This window comes from Telmatherina bonti, assembly GCF_933228915.1.
Source record: "Telmatherina bonti genome assembly, chromosome: 15".
NCBI classification, from domain to species: Eukaryota; Metazoa; Chordata; class Actinopteri; order Atheriniformes; family Telmatherinidae; genus Telmatherina; species Telmatherina bonti.
The window spans coordinates 823,947-842,198 of NC_136613.1; the positions used below are offsets into that span (position 1 = coordinate 823,947).

At 47.4% G+C, this 18,252-nt stretch overlaps 1 protein-coding gene across 4 annotated transcripts in view; it reads left to right on the forward strand.

Annotated features, from left to right (window-relative positions):
- Window positions 1-18,252, forward strand: part of ttn.1 (titin, tandem duplicate 1) — a 215,722-nt gene that overhangs the window by 23,332 nt on the left and 174,138 nt on the right. For all 4 annotated transcript variants that reach the window (XM_079253959.1, XM_079253960.1, XM_079253961.1 and 1 more), the window contains exons 8-28: window positions 3,826-3,888; window positions 3,978-4,236; window positions 4,343-4,412; window positions 4,488-4,691; window positions 4,982-5,124; window positions 5,215-5,354; window positions 6,494-6,721; window positions 6,806-7,044; window positions 7,123-7,355; window positions 7,437-7,601; window positions 8,363-8,531; window positions 11,335-13,025; window positions 13,107-13,388; window positions 13,668-13,934; window positions 14,051-14,323; window positions 14,413-14,676; window positions 14,921-15,181; window positions 15,254-15,514; window positions 16,252-16,515; window positions 16,600-16,860; window positions 16,949-17,209. In XM_079253959.1, the coding sequence (XP_079110085.1) occupies window positions 3,826-3,888; window positions 3,978-4,236; window positions 4,343-4,412; window positions 4,488-4,691; window positions 4,982-5,124; window positions 5,215-5,354; window positions 6,494-6,721; window positions 6,806-7,044; window positions 7,123-7,355; window positions 7,437-7,601; window positions 8,363-8,531; window positions 11,335-13,025; window positions 13,107-13,388; window positions 13,668-13,934; window positions 14,051-14,323; window positions 14,413-14,676; window positions 14,921-15,181; window positions 15,254-15,514; window positions 16,252-16,515; window positions 16,600-16,860; window positions 16,949-17,209 (5,998 nt within the window). The remainder of the gene's footprint in view (window positions 1-3,825; window positions 3,889-3,977; window positions 4,237-4,342; window positions 4,413-4,487; window positions 4,692-4,981; window positions 5,125-5,214; window positions 5,355-6,493; window positions 6,722-6,805; window positions 7,045-7,122; window positions 7,356-7,436; window positions 7,602-8,362; window positions 8,532-11,334; window positions 13,026-13,106; window positions 13,389-13,667; window positions 13,935-14,050; window positions 14,324-14,412; window positions 14,677-14,920; window positions 15,182-15,253; window positions 15,515-16,251; window positions 16,516-16,599; window positions 16,861-16,948; window positions 17,210-18,252) is intronic.

Below are 18,252 nucleotides of genomic sequence, written 5' to 3' on the forward strand. Positions count from 1 at the left end.
TGAAGCTAAACTGTTTGCCAGTGCTTGAAGATTAAACCTTAAAATAACAGAACAAATCAATTCCGATTAATCCCTAATTGTGAAAATCTTCCTGAGTCTAATGCTCCTCTGTTGGTTGCTCCAGATCCGTGTAGACACTGGTCTCAGCCTGTCTCCAGTTCCACATTTCACAGTTTCTAAAGTTTCTGTCCCAAAACCAGAGACTAGCACCGAGGTAAGGAGGGCGTCACCGGGCCAGCAGAGCATAACCCCGAAATAACAGAATTCACTGTGTTATCTAACCAGTCACTGACGAGTCCTGCACCCAACAAGTCCACATTCACCTGGCATTCATTCAGAACCGCTCGGTCCACAAAGTCCAGTTAGATCACACAATCCAGTTCAGTAGAACCAGATTCAGCACGGTGGAGGGCTCCAGCAGGACCAGAACCAGAGAGGAGAACCTTCATCAGAACCAGAACCAGAGAGGAGAAGCTCCAGCAGGACCAGAACCAGAGAGGAGAACCTTCATCAGAACCAGAACCAGAGAGGAGAAGCTCCAGCAGGACCAGAACCAGAGAGGAGAACCTTCATCAGAACCAGAACCAGAGAGGAGAAGCTCCAGCAGGACCAGAACCAGAGAGGAGAACCTTCATCAGAACCAGAACCAGAGAGGAGAAGCTCCAGCAGGACCAGAACCAGAGAGGAGAACCTCCATCAGAACCAGAACCAGAGAGGAGAACCTCCAGCAGAACCAGAACCAGAGAGGAGAACCTCCATCAGAACCAGAACCAGAGAGGAGAACCTCCAGCAGAACCAGAACCAGAGAGGAGAACCTCCATCAGAACCAGAACCAGAGAGGAGAAGCTCCAGCAGGACCAGAACCAGAGAGGAGAACCTCCATCAGAACCAGAACCAGAGAGGAGAACCTTCATCAGAACCAGAACCAGAGAGGAGAAGCTCCAGCAGAACCAGAACCAGAGAGGAGAACCTCCAGCAGAACCAGAACCAGAGAGGAGAACCTCCATCAGAACCAGAACCAGAGAGGAGAAGCTCCAGCAGGACCAGAACCAGAGAGGAGAACCTCCAGCAGAACCAGAACCAGAGAGGAGAACCTCCATCAGAACCAGAACCAGAGAGGAGAAGCTCCAGCAGGACCAGAACCAGAGAGGAGAACCTCCATCAGAACCAGAACCAGAGAGGAGAACCTCCATCAGAACCAGAACCAGAGAGGAGAAGCTCCATCAGAACCAGAACCAGAGAGGAGAACCTCCATCAGAACCAGAACCAGAGAGGAGAACCTCCATCAGGACCAGAACCAGAGAGGAGAACCTCCATCAGAACCAGAACCAGAGAGGAGAACCTCCATCAGGACCAGAACCAGAGAGGAGAACCTCCATCAGAACCAGAACCAGAGAGGAGAAGCTCCAGCAGGACCAGAACCAGAGAGGAGAACCTCCATCAGAACCAGAACCAGAGAGGAGAACCTTCATCAGAACCAGAACCAGAGAGGAGAAGCTCCAGCAGAACCAGAACCAGAGAGGAGAACCTCCAGCAGAACCAGAACCAGAGAGGAGAACCTCCATCAGAACCAGAACCAGAGAGGAGAAGCTCCAGCAGGACCAGAACCAGAGAGGAGAACCTCCATCAGAACCAGAACCAGAGAGGAGAACCTCCATCAGAACCAGAACCAGAGAGGAGAAGCTCCATCAGAACCAGAACCAGAGAGGAGAACCTCCATCAGAACCAGAACCAGAGAGGAGAACCTCCATCAGGACCAGAACCAGAGAGGAGAACCTCCATCAGAACCAGAACCAGAGAGGAGAAGCTCCAGCAGAACCAGAACCAGAGAGGAGAACCTCCATCAGGACCAGAACCAGAGAGGAGAACCTCCATCAGAACCAGAACCAGAGAGGAGAACCTCCATCAGAACCAGAACCAGAGAGGAGAACCTCCAGCAGAACCAGAACCAGAGAGGAGAACCTCCATCAGGACCAGAACCAGAGAGGAGAACCTCCATCAGAACCAGAACCAGAGAGGAGAACCTCCATCAGAACCAGAACCAGAGAGGAGAACCTCCAGCAGAACCAGAACCAGAGAGGAGAACCTCCATCAGGACCAGAACCAGAGAGGAGAACCTCCATCAGAACCAGAACCAGAGAGGAGAAGCTCCAGCAGGACCAGAACCAGAGAGGAGAACCTTCATCAGAACCAGAACCAGAGAGGAGAACCTCCATCAGGACCAGAACCAGAGAGGAGAACCTCCATCAGAACCAGAACCAGAGAGGAGAAGCTCCATCAGGACCAGAACCAGAGAGGAGAACCTCCAGCAGAACCAGAACCAGAGAGGAGAACCTCCATCAGAACCAGAACCAGAGAGGAGAACCTTCATCAGAACCAGAACCAGAGAGGAGAAGCTCCAGCAGAACCAGAACCAGAGAGGAGAACCTCCATCAGAACCAGAACCAGAGAGGAGAACCTTCATCAGAACCAGAACCAGAGAGGAGAAGCTCCAGCAGAACCAGAACCAGAGAGGAGAACCTCCATCAGAACCAGAACCAGAGAGGAGAACCTTCATCAGAACCAGAACCAGAGAGGAGAACCTCCATCAGGACCAGAACCAGAGAGGAGAACCTCCATCAGAACCAGAACCAGAGAGGAGAACCTCCCCGGAGCGTCTCCCGGAGCACCGAGGGACATGGTAAATATGGGCTGGTTCCACAAAGGAGGTTCTGGTAACTGAATGCTCCGATTGCTGAGCCGAGCTGGTACCGATGACTGAAGGTTCTGCTGGGACTTAAACCTGATCAGGGAAATTGTGTCCCCGTCTGGTGGACAGACATTTCTCTCCTGCTGCTTGTCTGAAGTATCAGGTTTAAAACAACTAAACCAGAACACCTGTAACCTTCCTCCTCCTCCTCATCACACCGTTCAATAATCCATTACTTTGATCCAGAACTGTCATTAATCCCGCTTCATCTGAGAACCCTTCCATCTGCTGTTAATCCGACTAACTCCCCTGATCTCCAGCGTGTTCTGTGTCCAACATCTGAGCAGCTGAGACAACTGTCCTGATGATGGTGTGGCTCTTCCTCCTGTTTGGGTGGGTCAGGTTTCCATTGCTGGTTCAGCCATCGCCACACTGCAGAAGGAGCTGTCCTCATCCTCCTTCACCGCTCCAAAGATCATCAAGCCTGTCAAGTCTCCCGGTCTGGTCCACAAGTCGGCCGAGGCCAGACAGCCGCCAGAGCCTGTCCTGCCGCCGTTCAGAGAATCCACCGAGACATACCGCCTCGGCACCGAGTTTCAGACCGGTGCTGGGTACTGGGGGGGCACGGGGAGAAACTATGAGGACGGGGGTGCAAAGGTTTGTTCTGAGCTGGATCTGAACAGAACAAGAAAACCTGATGAAACAAAAATACCAGAGTTTTATAGCAGAATTCTCTTTTTCAGAAGTGTCTGATGTGCATTTCTCTGCCACTGAGCAGCTGAAATATCCACTGGAAGGGACAAAACCCCCCTCAGCTCTGACAAACAAACTGTCTTTCAGTTTTAGACAAAACCAGTGCAATAAAAAAGTTCTGTTTCTATTTGGAACCAACAGCATTAGAGCCTCTTTACTCAGTCTGTCAGGACTCTGGTTTTCTTGATCTCTGTAAAAATCCAGGATTAAAGGTCGCTGTAATTAAAACCTTTAACCGTCGTCTTAGTGTTCTGATCTCATCTTTCCTCTTGGACCTGTCCAACCTCCCCTTCATGTGTGCTGTTCATTTCCTTCTCTGCTTTCTTCTGTGTTCAGAAGGGATTGAAGTTGTGTTTCCTAACAGATTGATGATTGTCTGACAGGTGGTGGCGACAGCAGCCGTACCGCCAGCAGGTGGTGCTGTAGTCCAGCCCACCCTGGTGTCTGTAAGTAGCTCCATTCCTCAGATTTTTCACCCAATTCCAGATTCTTTTGGAACAGGACATGTCCTGGAGCTGCTGCTCTTGTTGTGCAGGGTTTAAAGAATACTAATGTGACCGAGGGCGACTCGGTGACCCTGGAGTGTCAGATCAGCGGCCACCCCGCCCCCATCATCATGTGGTTCAGAGAAGACTACAAGATCGAGAGTTCCATCGACTTCCAGATCAGCTACGAGAGTGGATTCGCCCGGCTGGTGATCCGCGAGGCGTTCGCTGAAGACAGCGGTCGCTTCACCTGCACCGCCACCAACGAGGCGGGAACCATAAGCACCTCCTGCTTCCTGCTGGTCCAGGGTCAGAACCAACCATACAAACTATGCTTTCACCTCAGAAACTCAGACATACAGGAGATAAAATACCTAACTGGGAACAAGCTAATCATCTTGTGTTCCTCCTGCAGTGTCTGAAGACATCGAGAGCAGGCAGGAGGTTTCTGACACCAAACAAGCCGAGACTGCTCAAGAGCAAATGTGAGTCAGCATTTCAGAGATAAATCTGCAGGAGGATGAAGTTCGTAGAGTGTGTAACTGAAAACGGTTTTTCAGACTTTCTGAGGAAACCAAAGAAGACACCATATCGGACATGGTGGAGTCGGATGCTCCTGCTGCTGCTCCTTTCTTTACCAAGAAGCCCACCGTCCAGAAGCTGGTGGAGGGGGGGAGTGTGGTGTTCGACTGCCAAGTCGGAGGAAACCCTAAACCTCACATCACCTGGAAGAAGAGCGGCGTTACACTCACCACTGGATACAGGTTTGGACAGGATACCCTTGCAAATATACTACATCAGGAATGTCCAATCAGATTGTCCATTAAACTGACCACCAGACATGCTCCATACGGCTCGTACGATGAATTGAGGTATCAGACATGGTCAGCACAGATTGTTTCTACCTGACCTTCACTATGTATGTTTTTATCTTGATCAGAACATCAACCCATAACCCACTGTCTCCGATCTAAATGAGGTATTGGGTTGGAATCTTCCATCACGAAGCGTTTTTTAGCTTTAACCTCTGGGAACACCTCTGCATGTTCTTCAGGTATAAAGTGGTGTATAAGAAGGAGACTGGAGAGTGCCGGTTGGAGATCTCAATGACATTCGCCGATGATGCTGGAGAATACTCTGTCTTTGTCAAGAACCAGCTGGGAGAGGTTTCAGCCTCCACCAGCCTGCTGGAAGAAGGTATGTCAGCAATGTGTTTGTTCCATCAGCAAAATACATTGCCAGATGAGTGTCCGCGGGAGAATTACAGCAGCTGATATGTGATTACAGAGGAGTATGAAGCCTACATGAAGAAACAGGAAGCTACCTTTAAGACTGAAGTGATGGCTATGGTGCAGGAGCCCAAAGTGGGAGATATTCCCCCCGTCACAGTGACCGAGCAGATGACCACGACTGTCATCTCTGGACAGGTAGCGGCAACATCAGGATTAACTCATGACCAGACCCTCTTCATGCAAACCGCCTTGCTCCACCCTATCCTGAAACTAATTATCAACATTTAGCCTTAATTGTGGCCTTAGCTAGCTCACTAAACCTCACAATGCACAGACCTGAAGTTATTATATGTACAAGTTTCAGTCAAAGAGGATGTTTTCACGCACATAACAAGCACACTGTCTCTGGAAAGTCAAAGTGTTGAGGATCCCCTGTCTTATCGGGGGATCGCTCAGGGACCCCGTTTTGGGACCCACTGCTGTGTAGACTGTGTATTTCTGAGCTGCCATGCTGGAATGTTGACATTGATAAGGTAGGAGCTCTAATTTCAGCTAGAGTTGTTATTTAGTGATGAAATAAAAGTTAGTTGTTAATGAAGCTCAGACCATGTGAGTCCATGTTTGCCTCCTTTACTGGGATGGTGAATCAGTTTGGGTAAAACCTTCATGGTCCCTCAGATGTGCTGTTTTCTGTTAAAACACAATCAATTATGGGAAATACTGAACTCTGTCAGTCAATCAATGAACTCTTTAGTTCTGTTAGAATAAGTAAAAAAAATTAAATCCTCAATTTTACTCCAATTTGTATAAAATATTGTCTCCTAAGTCTTCTTAGGATGATACACTGTTTAACTTTTGAACCTCTGATTCTCATAGCCAATCAGTTCCATCATTGTTCTCATCCCAGCTTGGATTCTATGATCACAAGCAGGGATGGGAACAACCTACCTCAGTCTCGGTAGTCATGCTGAAGTTGTAGGATGGAAACAACAGATAACCATGGAGACGAAAGAGGAGGTCACTGCTGGGTTCACTTGAAGATCCCGCTGTGGTGTGTTGGAGCCTGACCCTGAACAGTGTCTAGTCAGTCAAAATGGTCCTCGGCAACAAAAAAGGTCAAACTGGTCTCTACACCGCCCCCTACTGGTCCCCGTGATACTGCAGCTGGTAAACATGAGGCGTTTATTTCAGAGAACATAGAAAGAAAACATTCACATGAAAGAAGTATTCTGAAAATTGAAAATTCTGAAAATTTAAAAAGCAGGAACATTCTCAGCCTTAGAACTTGAATTCATTTTATTGATTGATCAACTGATTGATTGACACATCTCCAGGAGTTTCATCTATCTGCCATGGAGCAGAGGATCATCCAGGAAATCGAGCTGAACATCATGAAGATCACTTACCGAGAGATCGTTACTGAAGACGGAGAGCTGATGGTGACCGCTGCCCCCACCGAGGCGGTACAACCTGCCTTCGACACTCCGGTCAAAAACTACAGAATCATGGAGGGCATGGGGGTCACCTTCCACTGCAAGATGGCCGGAATGCCGCTCCCCAAGGTGATAGAAGTTTCCATTAACAAACTGATCAGACTAATAAATAAAAGGTTCAGTCTGTAAAACTGACTTTTCAACTTCTGGCAGATCGTCTGGTACAAGGACGGCCAACGCATTAAGACCAGAGACCACTACCAGATGGAGGTTCTGCAGGACGGACGGGCTAGCCTTCGTCTGCCTGTGGTGCACCCGGAGGATGAAGGTGTCTACACCGCCTTCGCCTCCAACATGAAGGGGAATGCTGTGAGCTCAGGGAAGCTCTATGTGGAGCCATCTGGAGCTGCTACTCAGAGATTTACACCGCAGCCTGCAGTGCAGAGAATCAGGTAAGTTTCACTACAAATGAAATGTTTAACATTCAGGAGACTTAATTAGATCATTAATGATGATTAATATCTCCCCAGGTCCACATCTCCTCGTTCTCTGAGCCGCTCTCCTGGCCGTTCGCCCAGCCGTTCTCCTGGACGTTCACCGGCCCGTCGGCTCGATGAAACTGATGAGACTCAGCTGGAAAGACTCTACAAACCTGTTTTTGTCACCAAGCCTTTCTCATCTAAATGCTCTGAAGGGCAGACCGCCCGGTTTGACCTGAAGGTTGTGGGCAGGCCAATGCCCGACACATACTGGTTCCACAATGGTTAGTTCCACATAGAAGTCTCCATAAAAGGTCTTACAAAGAAAGTTTTTTTTTTCACATTCAAATTGTATCTGTCACCAGGACAACAAGTGGTTAGCGACTACACGCACAAGATAGTGGTCAAAGAGGATGGTACCCAGTCCCTGATCATCGTCCCGGCTATGCCTCAAGACTCTGGAGAGTGGACAGTGGTGGCTCAGAACAGAGCTGGACGTTCGTCCATCTCCGTCACTCTCACCGTTGATGGTGAGACTCCACCTCACTTCGTGTTGCATGTTCAATCAATCAGTTAATCAACCAATCAATCAATCATTATTTATAAATGTAGTGCAAAGTGCTTTACATGAAAAAAGATAAAAAGAACAATATAACCAATCAAATTCTCCAGATGGAGAAGCCATGAAACTCACATTCACACAACATACAGCTCACGCTTCCACATGATCACGCAGCAACACACATTTACATAAAATTATGTCTCAAGACGCGCCACCCAAAAAACATATGAAGTAAAAATAAAATTTGAAGAGAATAAAAACATCAATCATAAACATAAAGATATATTAAAAAATAAAAGACAAATAAAAATGCTGAAATTAGATTTTAAAAAAATTTAAAGGAACTAAAAACATTATACATTAAAATGAAGATATGGTAAAATAATAAAGTAAACGTAAAATAAAAGGATGAAAACAATTGCAGCCTGAAAAATAATTAATCTAAAGCTTAACTAATGAGGTTAGTCTTAAGCTGCCTCCAGGTCCTCTGGAAAGCTGTTCCACAGGCTAGGACAATAAACACTGAAATATGCTTCTTCATATTACCTGCTTTCTGTCATTGGGGCAAACAAGACACTAGCCCCCAAGGACCCGAGAGCTCTGGGAACTTCAAAAGCTAAAAGAAAGTCTGATAAATATTTTGGACTATGACCTTTTAGAGCTTTAAAAACTAATAAGAGTATTTTTGAACAATGCTCTTTTGTTTGTTTGGTGTTCTGACTTCTCCAGCCAAAGAAACATTGGTGCGACCGCAGTTCACTGAGAAGCTGAGGAACATCAGTGTGAAGCAAGGAACTGTGGTTGAACTTGCGGTGAAAGCCATTGGAAACCCGCTGCCCGACATTGTGTGGCTGAAGAACAGCGACATCGTCACCCCTCACAAGCACCCAAACATCAAGTATGTTTAATCTGGATGACAGATTTATAGAAACCACCAAGTTTAAATAGAAATATGTCAGATGGATGAATGGATGGATGGTTGGATGATGAATGCATGGATGAATGGATGGTTGGATGATGAATGGATGAATGGATAAATGGGATCCATGGATGGATGGATGGATGGTTGGATCAATGGATGGACAGATGGATGGCGAATGGTTGGATGGTGGATGGATGGATGGTAATGGGATGAATGGACGGTGGTTGGATGGATGGATGGATGATGGATGGATGGATTGATGATGGTTGGATGGATGATGGATGGATGGATTGATGATGGTTGGATGGATGGATGGATTAATGATGGTTGGATGGATGGATAAATGGGATGGATGCATGGATGGGAGGGATGGATGGTGGTTGGATGGATGGATGGATGGATGGATGGTTGAATGGTTGGATGAATGGATGGTTGGATGACAGATGGTTGGATGATGAATGGACGGTGGTTGGATCAATGGATGGATCGATGATGGATGGATGGATTGATGATGGTTGGATGGATGTATGGATGGATGGTGGTTGGATGGATCGACAGTGGTTGGATGGATGGATGGATTAATGATGGTTGGATGTATGTATGGATGTATGGATAGATTAATGAATGGATGATAGAAAGATGTATGGATTGACGGATGAATGGATGGATGACGGATGGTTGGATGATGAATGGATGGATGTATATATGAGATGGATGGATGGATGGATGTATGGATGGTTGGATCAATGGATGGAAAGATGGATGGTGAATGGTTGGATGGATGGATGGTGGTTGGATGAATGGATGGATGATGGATGGATGGATTGATGATGGTTGGATGGATGATGGATGGATGGATTGATTATGGTTGGATGGATGGATGGATTAATGATGGTTGGATGGATGGATAAATGGGATGGATGCATGGATGGGAGGGATGGATGGTGGTTGGATGGATGGATGGATGGATGGATGGATGGATGGTTGAATGGTTGGATGAATGGATGGTTGGATGACGGATGGTTGGATGATGAATGGACGGTGGTTGGATCAATGGATGGATCGATGATGGATGGATGGATTGATGATGGTTGGATGGATGTATGGATGGATGGTGGTTGGATGGATCGACAGTGGTTGGATGGATGGATGGATTAATGATGGTTGGATGTATGTATGGATGTATGGATAGATTAATGAATGGATGATAGAAAGATGTGTGGATTGATGGATGAATGGATGGATGACGGATGGTTGGATGATGAATGGATGGATGTATATATGAGATGGATGGATGGATGGATGTATGGATGGTTGGATCAATGGATGGAAAGATGGATGGTGAATGGTTGGATGGATGGATGGTGGTTGGATGAATGGACGGTGGTTGGATGGATGGATGGATGATGGATGGATGGATTGATGATGGTTGGATGGATGATGGATGGATGGATTGATGATGGTTGGATGGATGGATGGATTAATGATGGTTGGATGGATGGATAAATGGGATGGATGCATGGATGGGAGGGATGGATGGTGGTTGGATGGATGGATGGATGGATGGATGGATGGATGGATGGATGGTTGAATGGTTGGATGAATGGATGGTTGGATGGTTGGATGACGGATGGTTGGATGATGAATGGACGGTGGTTGGATCAATGGATGGATCGATGATGGATGGATGGATTAATGATGGTTGGATGGATGTATGGATGGATGGTGGTTGGATGGATCGACAGTGGTTGGATGGATGGATGGATTAATGATGGTTGGATGTATGTATGGATGTATGGATAGATTAATGAATGGATGATAGAAAGATGTATGGATTGACGGATGAATGGATGGATGATGAATGGATGGATGTATATATGAGATGGATGGATGGATGGATGTATGGATGGTTGGATCAATGGATGGAAAGATGGATGGTGAATGGTTGGATGGATGGATGGTGGTTGGATGAATGGACGGTGGTTGGATCGATGGATGGATGATGGATGGTTTGATGGTTGGATGATGAATGGATGGATGGATGAATGGGATGGATGGATGGTTGGATGATGAATGGATGGATGGTTGGATGGTTGGATGATGGATGGTTGGATGATGAATGGATGAATGGACGGTGGTTGGATCGATGGAAGGATAGATGATGGATGGATGGTTGGATGATGGTCTGATGGATGTATGGATGGATGGTGGTTGGATGAATGGATGGATGATGGTTGGATAGATGGATGAATGGGATTAATGGTTGGATGATGAATGGATGAATGGACGGTGGTTGGATCGATGGAAGGATAGATGATGGATGGATGGTTGGATGATGGTCTGATGGATGTATGGATGGATGGTGGTTGGATGAATGGACAGTGGATGGATGGATGGATGATGGTTGGATAGATGGATGAATGGGATTAATGGTTGGATGATGAATGGATGAATGGGAGGGATGGATGGTAGTTGGATGGATGGATGGTGCTAAATGACTGTAGAATAGAATGGAAGGATGGATAGATTAATTGATGAATGATAGAAGGATGTATAAATGAATTGCTGGATGATGGAAGGATGGATGATGTGGAGATGGTAGGATTGAGATAGGCTTCAGTTGACTGAGCTTCAGCTATCTTCATCTTTAAATATTTCCAACATAATTTAAAAACCATCATCAAATGTCCAAAATGAGAGCTTCTTGCATCACATTTTGCTTGATAAAAGCAATTCAAGATTGTGACCTGGTTGTAAAATGAGAGTTTGGATGTTCCAGGATCGAGGGAACTAAAGGAGAGGCCAAGTTCCAGATCCCATCTGCATCGGGCTCGGACAGCGCCTGGTACACAGCGACAGCCATCAACAAGGCCGGCAGAGACACCACCCGCTGTCGGGTCAATGTAGAGGTGGAATATGCTGAGCCGGAGCCAGAGAGGAAGCTCATCATTCCCAAAGGAACCTACAAAGCCAAAGAGATCGCTGCTCCAGAGCTGGAACCGCTTCACCTGCGGTACGGTCAGGAGCAGTGGGAAGACGGAGACCTTTACGACAAAGAGAAGCAGCAGAAACCTCAGTTCAAGAAAAAGCTGACCTCTGTCCGCATGAAGCGCTTTGGTCCGGCTCACTTCGAGTGCAGACTGACCCCCATCGGTGACCCCACCATGATGGTAGAGTGGCTCCATGACGGAAAACCTCTGGCCGCTGCCAACCGGCTGCGCATGGTCAACGAATTTGGCTACTGCAGCCTGGACTACGAGGTGGCTTATGCCAGAGACAGCGGCGTCATCACCTGCAGAGCCACCAACAAGTTTGGAGTGGACCAGACCTCGGCCACGCTCATTGTCAAGGACGAGAAGGGTCTGGTGGAGGAGACGCAGCTTCCTGAAGGCAGGAAGGGAGCCCACCGGATCGACGAGATGGAACGCATGGCCCACGAGGGCGGACCATATGGAGTCACAGCTGAAGAAGAATCAGAGAAAACTAAACCTGAGATTGTCCTGCTGCCTGAACCAGTCACTGTTCAGGAGGGTGATACGGCCCGGTTCCGTTGCAGAGTAACTGGATATCCAGCTCCCAAGGTCAACTGGTACCTCAACGGACAACTCATCCGCAAAAGCAAGCGATACAGACTCCGTTACGACGGGATTTACTACCTGGAGATCACGGATATCAAATCTTATGATGGAGGGGAGGTTAAAGTGGTGGCAGATAACAACCTGGGCTCAGCTGAGTACATTGTGAAGCTGGAGATTCAGCTGAAGGAAGACTTCAGGACTCATCTTCGCCGTGCTCCTGAGGCCAAGGCAGCTGAGACTGAGCCTGCAAAGATGCCGTTTGAGGTGGTGAAGGTGGAGAAGCCTGCAGAGGAGCTTCAGCTAAAGGAGGTGGTAAAGCTTAAAAAGGCCCAGAGAATCGTTCATGAGAAAGCCAGAGAGGAATCTGAGGAGCTTAGGAGCAAGTTCAAGCGCAGGACAGAGGAAGGCTACTATGAGTCCATAACTGCAGTGGAGCTCAAGTCTCGTAAGAGAGACGACTCCTATGAAGATCTGCTGAAGAAGGCTAAGGAGGAGCTGCTTCATCATGCCAAAGAGAAGGAGGAGGCTGAGAAGACGAAGGAAGAGGATCGGCGTAAAGCTACCGCAAAACCTCTGAAACCAGAGAGAGTTAAGCTCTCTGCTAGCATGGAAGCTCCTAAAATTTTGGAGCGAATCACTAGCCAGACAGTGGCACAAGGTGATGAAGTCAAATTCAGATGCAGAGTTGTTGGTAGACCAGAACCTGAGTGCCAGTGGTTCAAAAATGGTGTTCAAATGGAGAAGTCAGAGCGCATTAACTGGTACTGGCCTGAGGACCATGTATGTGAGCTGGTAATCAGAGATGTCATGGCGGAAGACTCAGCTAGCATCATGGTCAAAGCTACCAACACTGCTGGAGAGACTTCAGGCCACGCTTTCCTGCTAGTCCAAGGTATTGGAATGCTGGATTCTCTAAATGTGCTCTGATTAATTTGTAGTTTTCTAATGAATGTCTTTCTGAAACACTTCACAGCAAAACAAGTCATCACCTTCTCCCAGAAGCTGGAGGACACCGACGCCAAGGAGAAGGACACCATGGCTACATTTGAGTGTGAAACAAATGAGCCTTTTGTGAAGGTCAAATGGCTGAAGGACAATATGGAGATCTTCTCTGGAGACAAGTACAGGATGCACTCTGACAGAAAGGTCCACTTTCTGTCGGTGCTGATGATTAGTATGAGGGACGATGCAGAGTACACCTGCGTGGTCGTAGACGACAATAACATCAGGACTAGTGCCAAGCTTAATGTTGAAGGTGTGTTGGGGAACATGTAGAAAATCCAAATTATTTTTAGACTGATGATATTTCCTAAAGTTGGTGGGTCCATCCTGAGACCACATGAGTTATTGAAAGGCTGGTTCCTCAGTTTGAATTCACCTTCAGACCACATGAAGCCTCTAACATTAAACTTTTCTCAGTGCCTGTGAAAATAGTGGAGTGGACTTGGATGGTCTTTACCTCTCATTTATTACCAGCTGTTGAAATCTTTTCGGATCAGTAGTTAATGTAATGTTGGCATCATGTGATCAACAGGAGCTCCTCTGGAGATCCTGAAGCAGCTGGAGAGCGTCGAGGTGCCAGAGACCTACTCCGGAGAGTTTGAATGCTTGGTGTCTCGTGAGGACGCTGAAGGCAGCTGGTTCTTCGGAGAAAAGCTGCTTTCTCCCAGCAGTAAATACGTCATGTCCTCCCGCCGTGGAAGACACACTCTCTCTGTGAAAGATGTCAAGAAGGAAGACCAGGGACAATATACCTTCAAAGTGGGTGAACTCAGGACAAGTGCTTCACTGAAGATGAAATGTAAGTTTGGTATTCTAGATGTTCTGAAAACTGGTCATATAATTAGTCTGGAGATTATTTCACAAGACTGGTTCCTGGTTGTATCAACCCAGAACATGTTTGTCTTTGTGTTTCAGTGCGTCCTGTGACCCTGATGCAGCCTTTAACAGACCTGGTTGTTTGTGAGGGTGACATTGCTCAGCTTGAGGTCAAGTTCTCTCAGGAGAATGTTGAAGGATCCTGGAAGAAGAACGGTCAACCAATCACAGCCTCCAACCGCGTGCACATCGTCATTGACAAACAAGTTCATAAACTGCTGATTGAGGATACCAACAAGGATGACTTTGGGATGTACTCTTTCGTGGTTCCCGATCATGAAATCACAACCACTGCAAAGCTGGTCATCCAGAGTAGGTCCCTTCAATGCATGCCTCTTTTAAAACATTGTGATCTCCTAAAAAACAGCGTCTCAAACAGGATGCTTGATCCCGTCTTGCAGCTATTGGCATCTTGACCCCACTGAAGGACACAACTGCTGTTGAAGGCACCAAGGCTGTCCTGGAGGCCAAGATCTCCGCTCAGGATGTTAGCTCTGTGAAATGGTACCACAACGACAAGCTGCTAACGTCCAGTGAGCGAATCAATATGGTGGCAAAAGGAGCCAAGCAGCGCCTGGTCTTCAACAGGACCTACGCTTCAGATGAAGGGCAGTACAAACTGGTGGTGGGCCGAGTCGACACCAGCTGCAAATTTACTGTTCAGGGTAAGTTTAACAGGGAAATATTTTCAGCTCTTGTTGACTTTGATTCATTTCCAGATTACAATCTGTTAGGCTTTCATAATTTCTACTGAAAGTTTGAGATGATCTGCTGATTAACTCTGTTTGCTGTGAAGCTAAAGATCATCTTGCTGCCTTCCAAATAAAATAGGATCTTTTGTACATTTAATTTTGGCAAAGATGATCACTGGTGACTTGTTCAGACTCAATCCTTGTTCCATTTTAACAGCTGTCCAGATTGTGAAGCCGATGAAAGACGAGAAGTGCTCGGAGTCTGAGAATGTCACCTTTAATGTTGAGGTCTCTCACCCGGGCATCGACCCTTTCTGGACTTTCAAGAGGCAGCCACTCAAAGCCAGTGCCAAGCACAAGATAGAGTCCAAGCATAAACAGCATTGCCTGACAGTCATGAACGCGATGAAGGACGAAGAGGGCGAGTACATGTTTGCTGCCGGCGAGAAGATGTGCACTGCTTCTCTCACTGTGACAGGTATGGACACATTGGGAACAAGCTTACCGCTCTCACCTGACATGTCAGTAACTGCTTGTCCTCTATCACCAGGTGGTGCCATCAAGAAGCCTCTACGCGACTTAGTGGTGGCGGACTCCCAGACTGCAGTGCTGGAGTGTCAAGTAGCCAACCCGGCAGCCGAGGGAAAGTGGCTGAAAGATGGCCAGCCGGTCGACTTCAGCGAGAATGTGCTGAGCGAGGTAGATGGCGCCATGCGACGCCTGGTCATTGTCATCACCAAAGCCACTGACATCGGCGAGTACACATACCAGGTCGCGACTTCCAAAACGTCGGCCAACCTGAGAGTTGAAGGTAGGTTCAGATTTTTTATGACCGTCGACCTTTACTATAAATTAAAGACACAACACAATAAAATCATGTAGTTTTTCTCCTAAGATGGACCTTAGAAGTCAGTTTCTGGTTTATGGTGGGAGACTCTGACAGTCCCATCAACAGAAGATGGCAGTAGTGTGTCACAATAATAATAATTCACTCCAACATGCTAGTAAGCAGTGCAGTAGATACTTTCTCAGCCTGTCGGATGGTTACTAACCTACCAATACTAACGTCCACCAGATGGAGACTCAGTCTGTGAGAGATACTAGCTGTTAGTCCCTCCATGCTAAAGCCTGTGCTATCATGTAAGTATCAGGCTGGGGTGGTCTCCAGAGGTGTGCAGGTGGGTCATGTCAGGGTGTGGGTTTTCCCAGCATCCAGCAGGGCTGATGGGGGTACAAACCAAAGCCTGGAAGTAATGAAAATGAATTTTTGTGTCCTTACTAATGAGGTTAACTCATCACAAGCTCTGCATGGAAATAAATGATCCTTTATTGAAACAGATAGACTCAGCTAAACTGAGATCCTTTTACTGGCCTGCCTCTTAGGAAGATAGCTAACAGCGTATTTCCCACTATGGCGAAGTCTTAAATCAGCAAGTTAACTTCAGGTGTCAGATTCAGATAGATTCTGTTTAAAAGCAGCTCCTGCCTGACGTCTCCTGGTTGAAAAATCCACCAGTCGTGGATTCATGGTGACATTTTTCTGCATAGCTGTGAAGATCAAGAAGACCCTGAAGAACCTGAATGTGGTCCAGACTCAGGAGGCTGTGTTCAGCCTGGAGTTGACCCATGAGAACGTGAGGGGAGTGCAGTGGATCAGGAACGGAGTTGAGCTCAAATCCAGCGAGAAATATGAAATCACCATCGAGGGAACCATCCACACCCTGAAAATCAAAAACTGCACCACCCACGACGAGTCTGTCTACTCTTTTAAACTGGGAAAGCTGTCTGCAAACGCCAGACTGAATGTTGAGAGTAAGTAACAAACCATCTCCTCAGTTTGGACATCAAGTTCCAGGATGTTTGGGTTTATGACTGTGATGTGATTTTTTCCTCCAGCCATCAAGATCCTGAAGAAGCCGAAGGATGTGACTTCACTGTTGGGCGCAACAGCTGTGTTTGAAGTCAGCATCTCAGAGGACGACGTGCCAGTGAAATGGATGTTCAAGCAGCAGGAGCTAAAGTCAAGTGAGCACTACCACTTGCTTTCTGAGAAGAGGACCCACAAACTGATTGTTCAGAACGTGGACAACAGCAAGGAGGGCGAGTACACGGCCGTGGTTGGACACCTGCAGTGCAGCGCTCGCCTCACCGTGGAGTGTAAGTTTCAGCTTTCCAGATACGTTTCAGCATGGAACACACGTCTCAACATCCACTCATTTCGCGTTTCTGCGTGGTCTTCCTGCAGCACTGCGAGTCACCAGACCCATGAAGAACCTGCAGGTTCCCGAGACGCAGGCGGCCACGTTGGAGTGCGAGGTGTCGCACTTCAACGTGCCGTCCACCTGGCTGAAGAACGGCGTGGAGATCGAGATGAGCGAGAAGTTCCGGATCGTGGTTCAGGGGAAGCTCCACCAGCTGAAGATCATGAACACCAGCAGGGACGACTCCGCCGAGTACACCTTCGTCTGCGGGAACGACCGCGTGTCGGCCACGCTCACCGTCGACCGTAAGATCTTCCTCGGGATGCAGCCAATGCTCAGATTTTAAAAATTTTTTCTCTTTTCAACTGTTGTGAAGTTGTTCTGACCTCTTTATTCAACATGTTGGTATTTTTTATGAAAAGACTAAAACTTCCACCGACGGGTCATTAAAGGTGCCAGTCATGTCGTGCTTTCACATCAAACTTCCTCCTCCCGACACACCTGCTGTGCTCCGCTGGTAAAAGTGGAAAGCACGGAAAACCCGGAGGTTACCGCGTGAAATCCAAAGCTTTCGGATTTACTCCTCACCTTAAACACCTGGACTCCGGTGGATCCAGCCTGTGCTTCCCGGACGTTTGGACCTTGGCCTGCGGCATCTTCTGCTCGAGGCCTCGTATCACAGAGGGCTGGATAGATCCGGTGGATCCTGGATTCAATTCAATTCATCTTTATTTATATCGCGTCAAATCACGGCAATGCCATCTCAAGACACTTTACAGACAGAGGGGAAAACATAATGAAAGCCAATTCATAACAGCCTATATAAGGAAACCAACAGATTGAGTTGAGTCCAACTCAATCTCCCATCCTGAGCAAGCACACTGGCAAGAGTGGGAAGGAAAAAACTCCCTTTTAACAGGAAGGAAACCTCCGGCAGAACCCGGCTCAAGGACAGGCAGCCATCTGCCTCTGCTGTGTGGGGGGAAGAGGACAGAAAGACAACAGACAACAGGAACTGCTACTCCCGGCCAGGGAGACCTGCTGAGACAGGAGACATACATGTTAATGATGCAACACTGTTATGGGGGGGGGGGGGGGGGGGGTAAAAGAGAGAGATAAAGAGAAAAAGAAAGAAGCTCAGTGTATCAGGAAATGTCCCTCAGCAGTCTAAACCTATAGCAGCATAACTAAGGGATGCTAACCATCCCTAGCTATAGGACTTATCAAAAAGATAAGTCTTCAGCCTAGTCTTAAAGGTGGGGAGGGTGTCTGCTTCCCTAACACTAACTGGGAGCTTATTCCATAAGAGAGGGGCCTGATAACCAAAGGCTCTGCCTCCTGCTTGGCT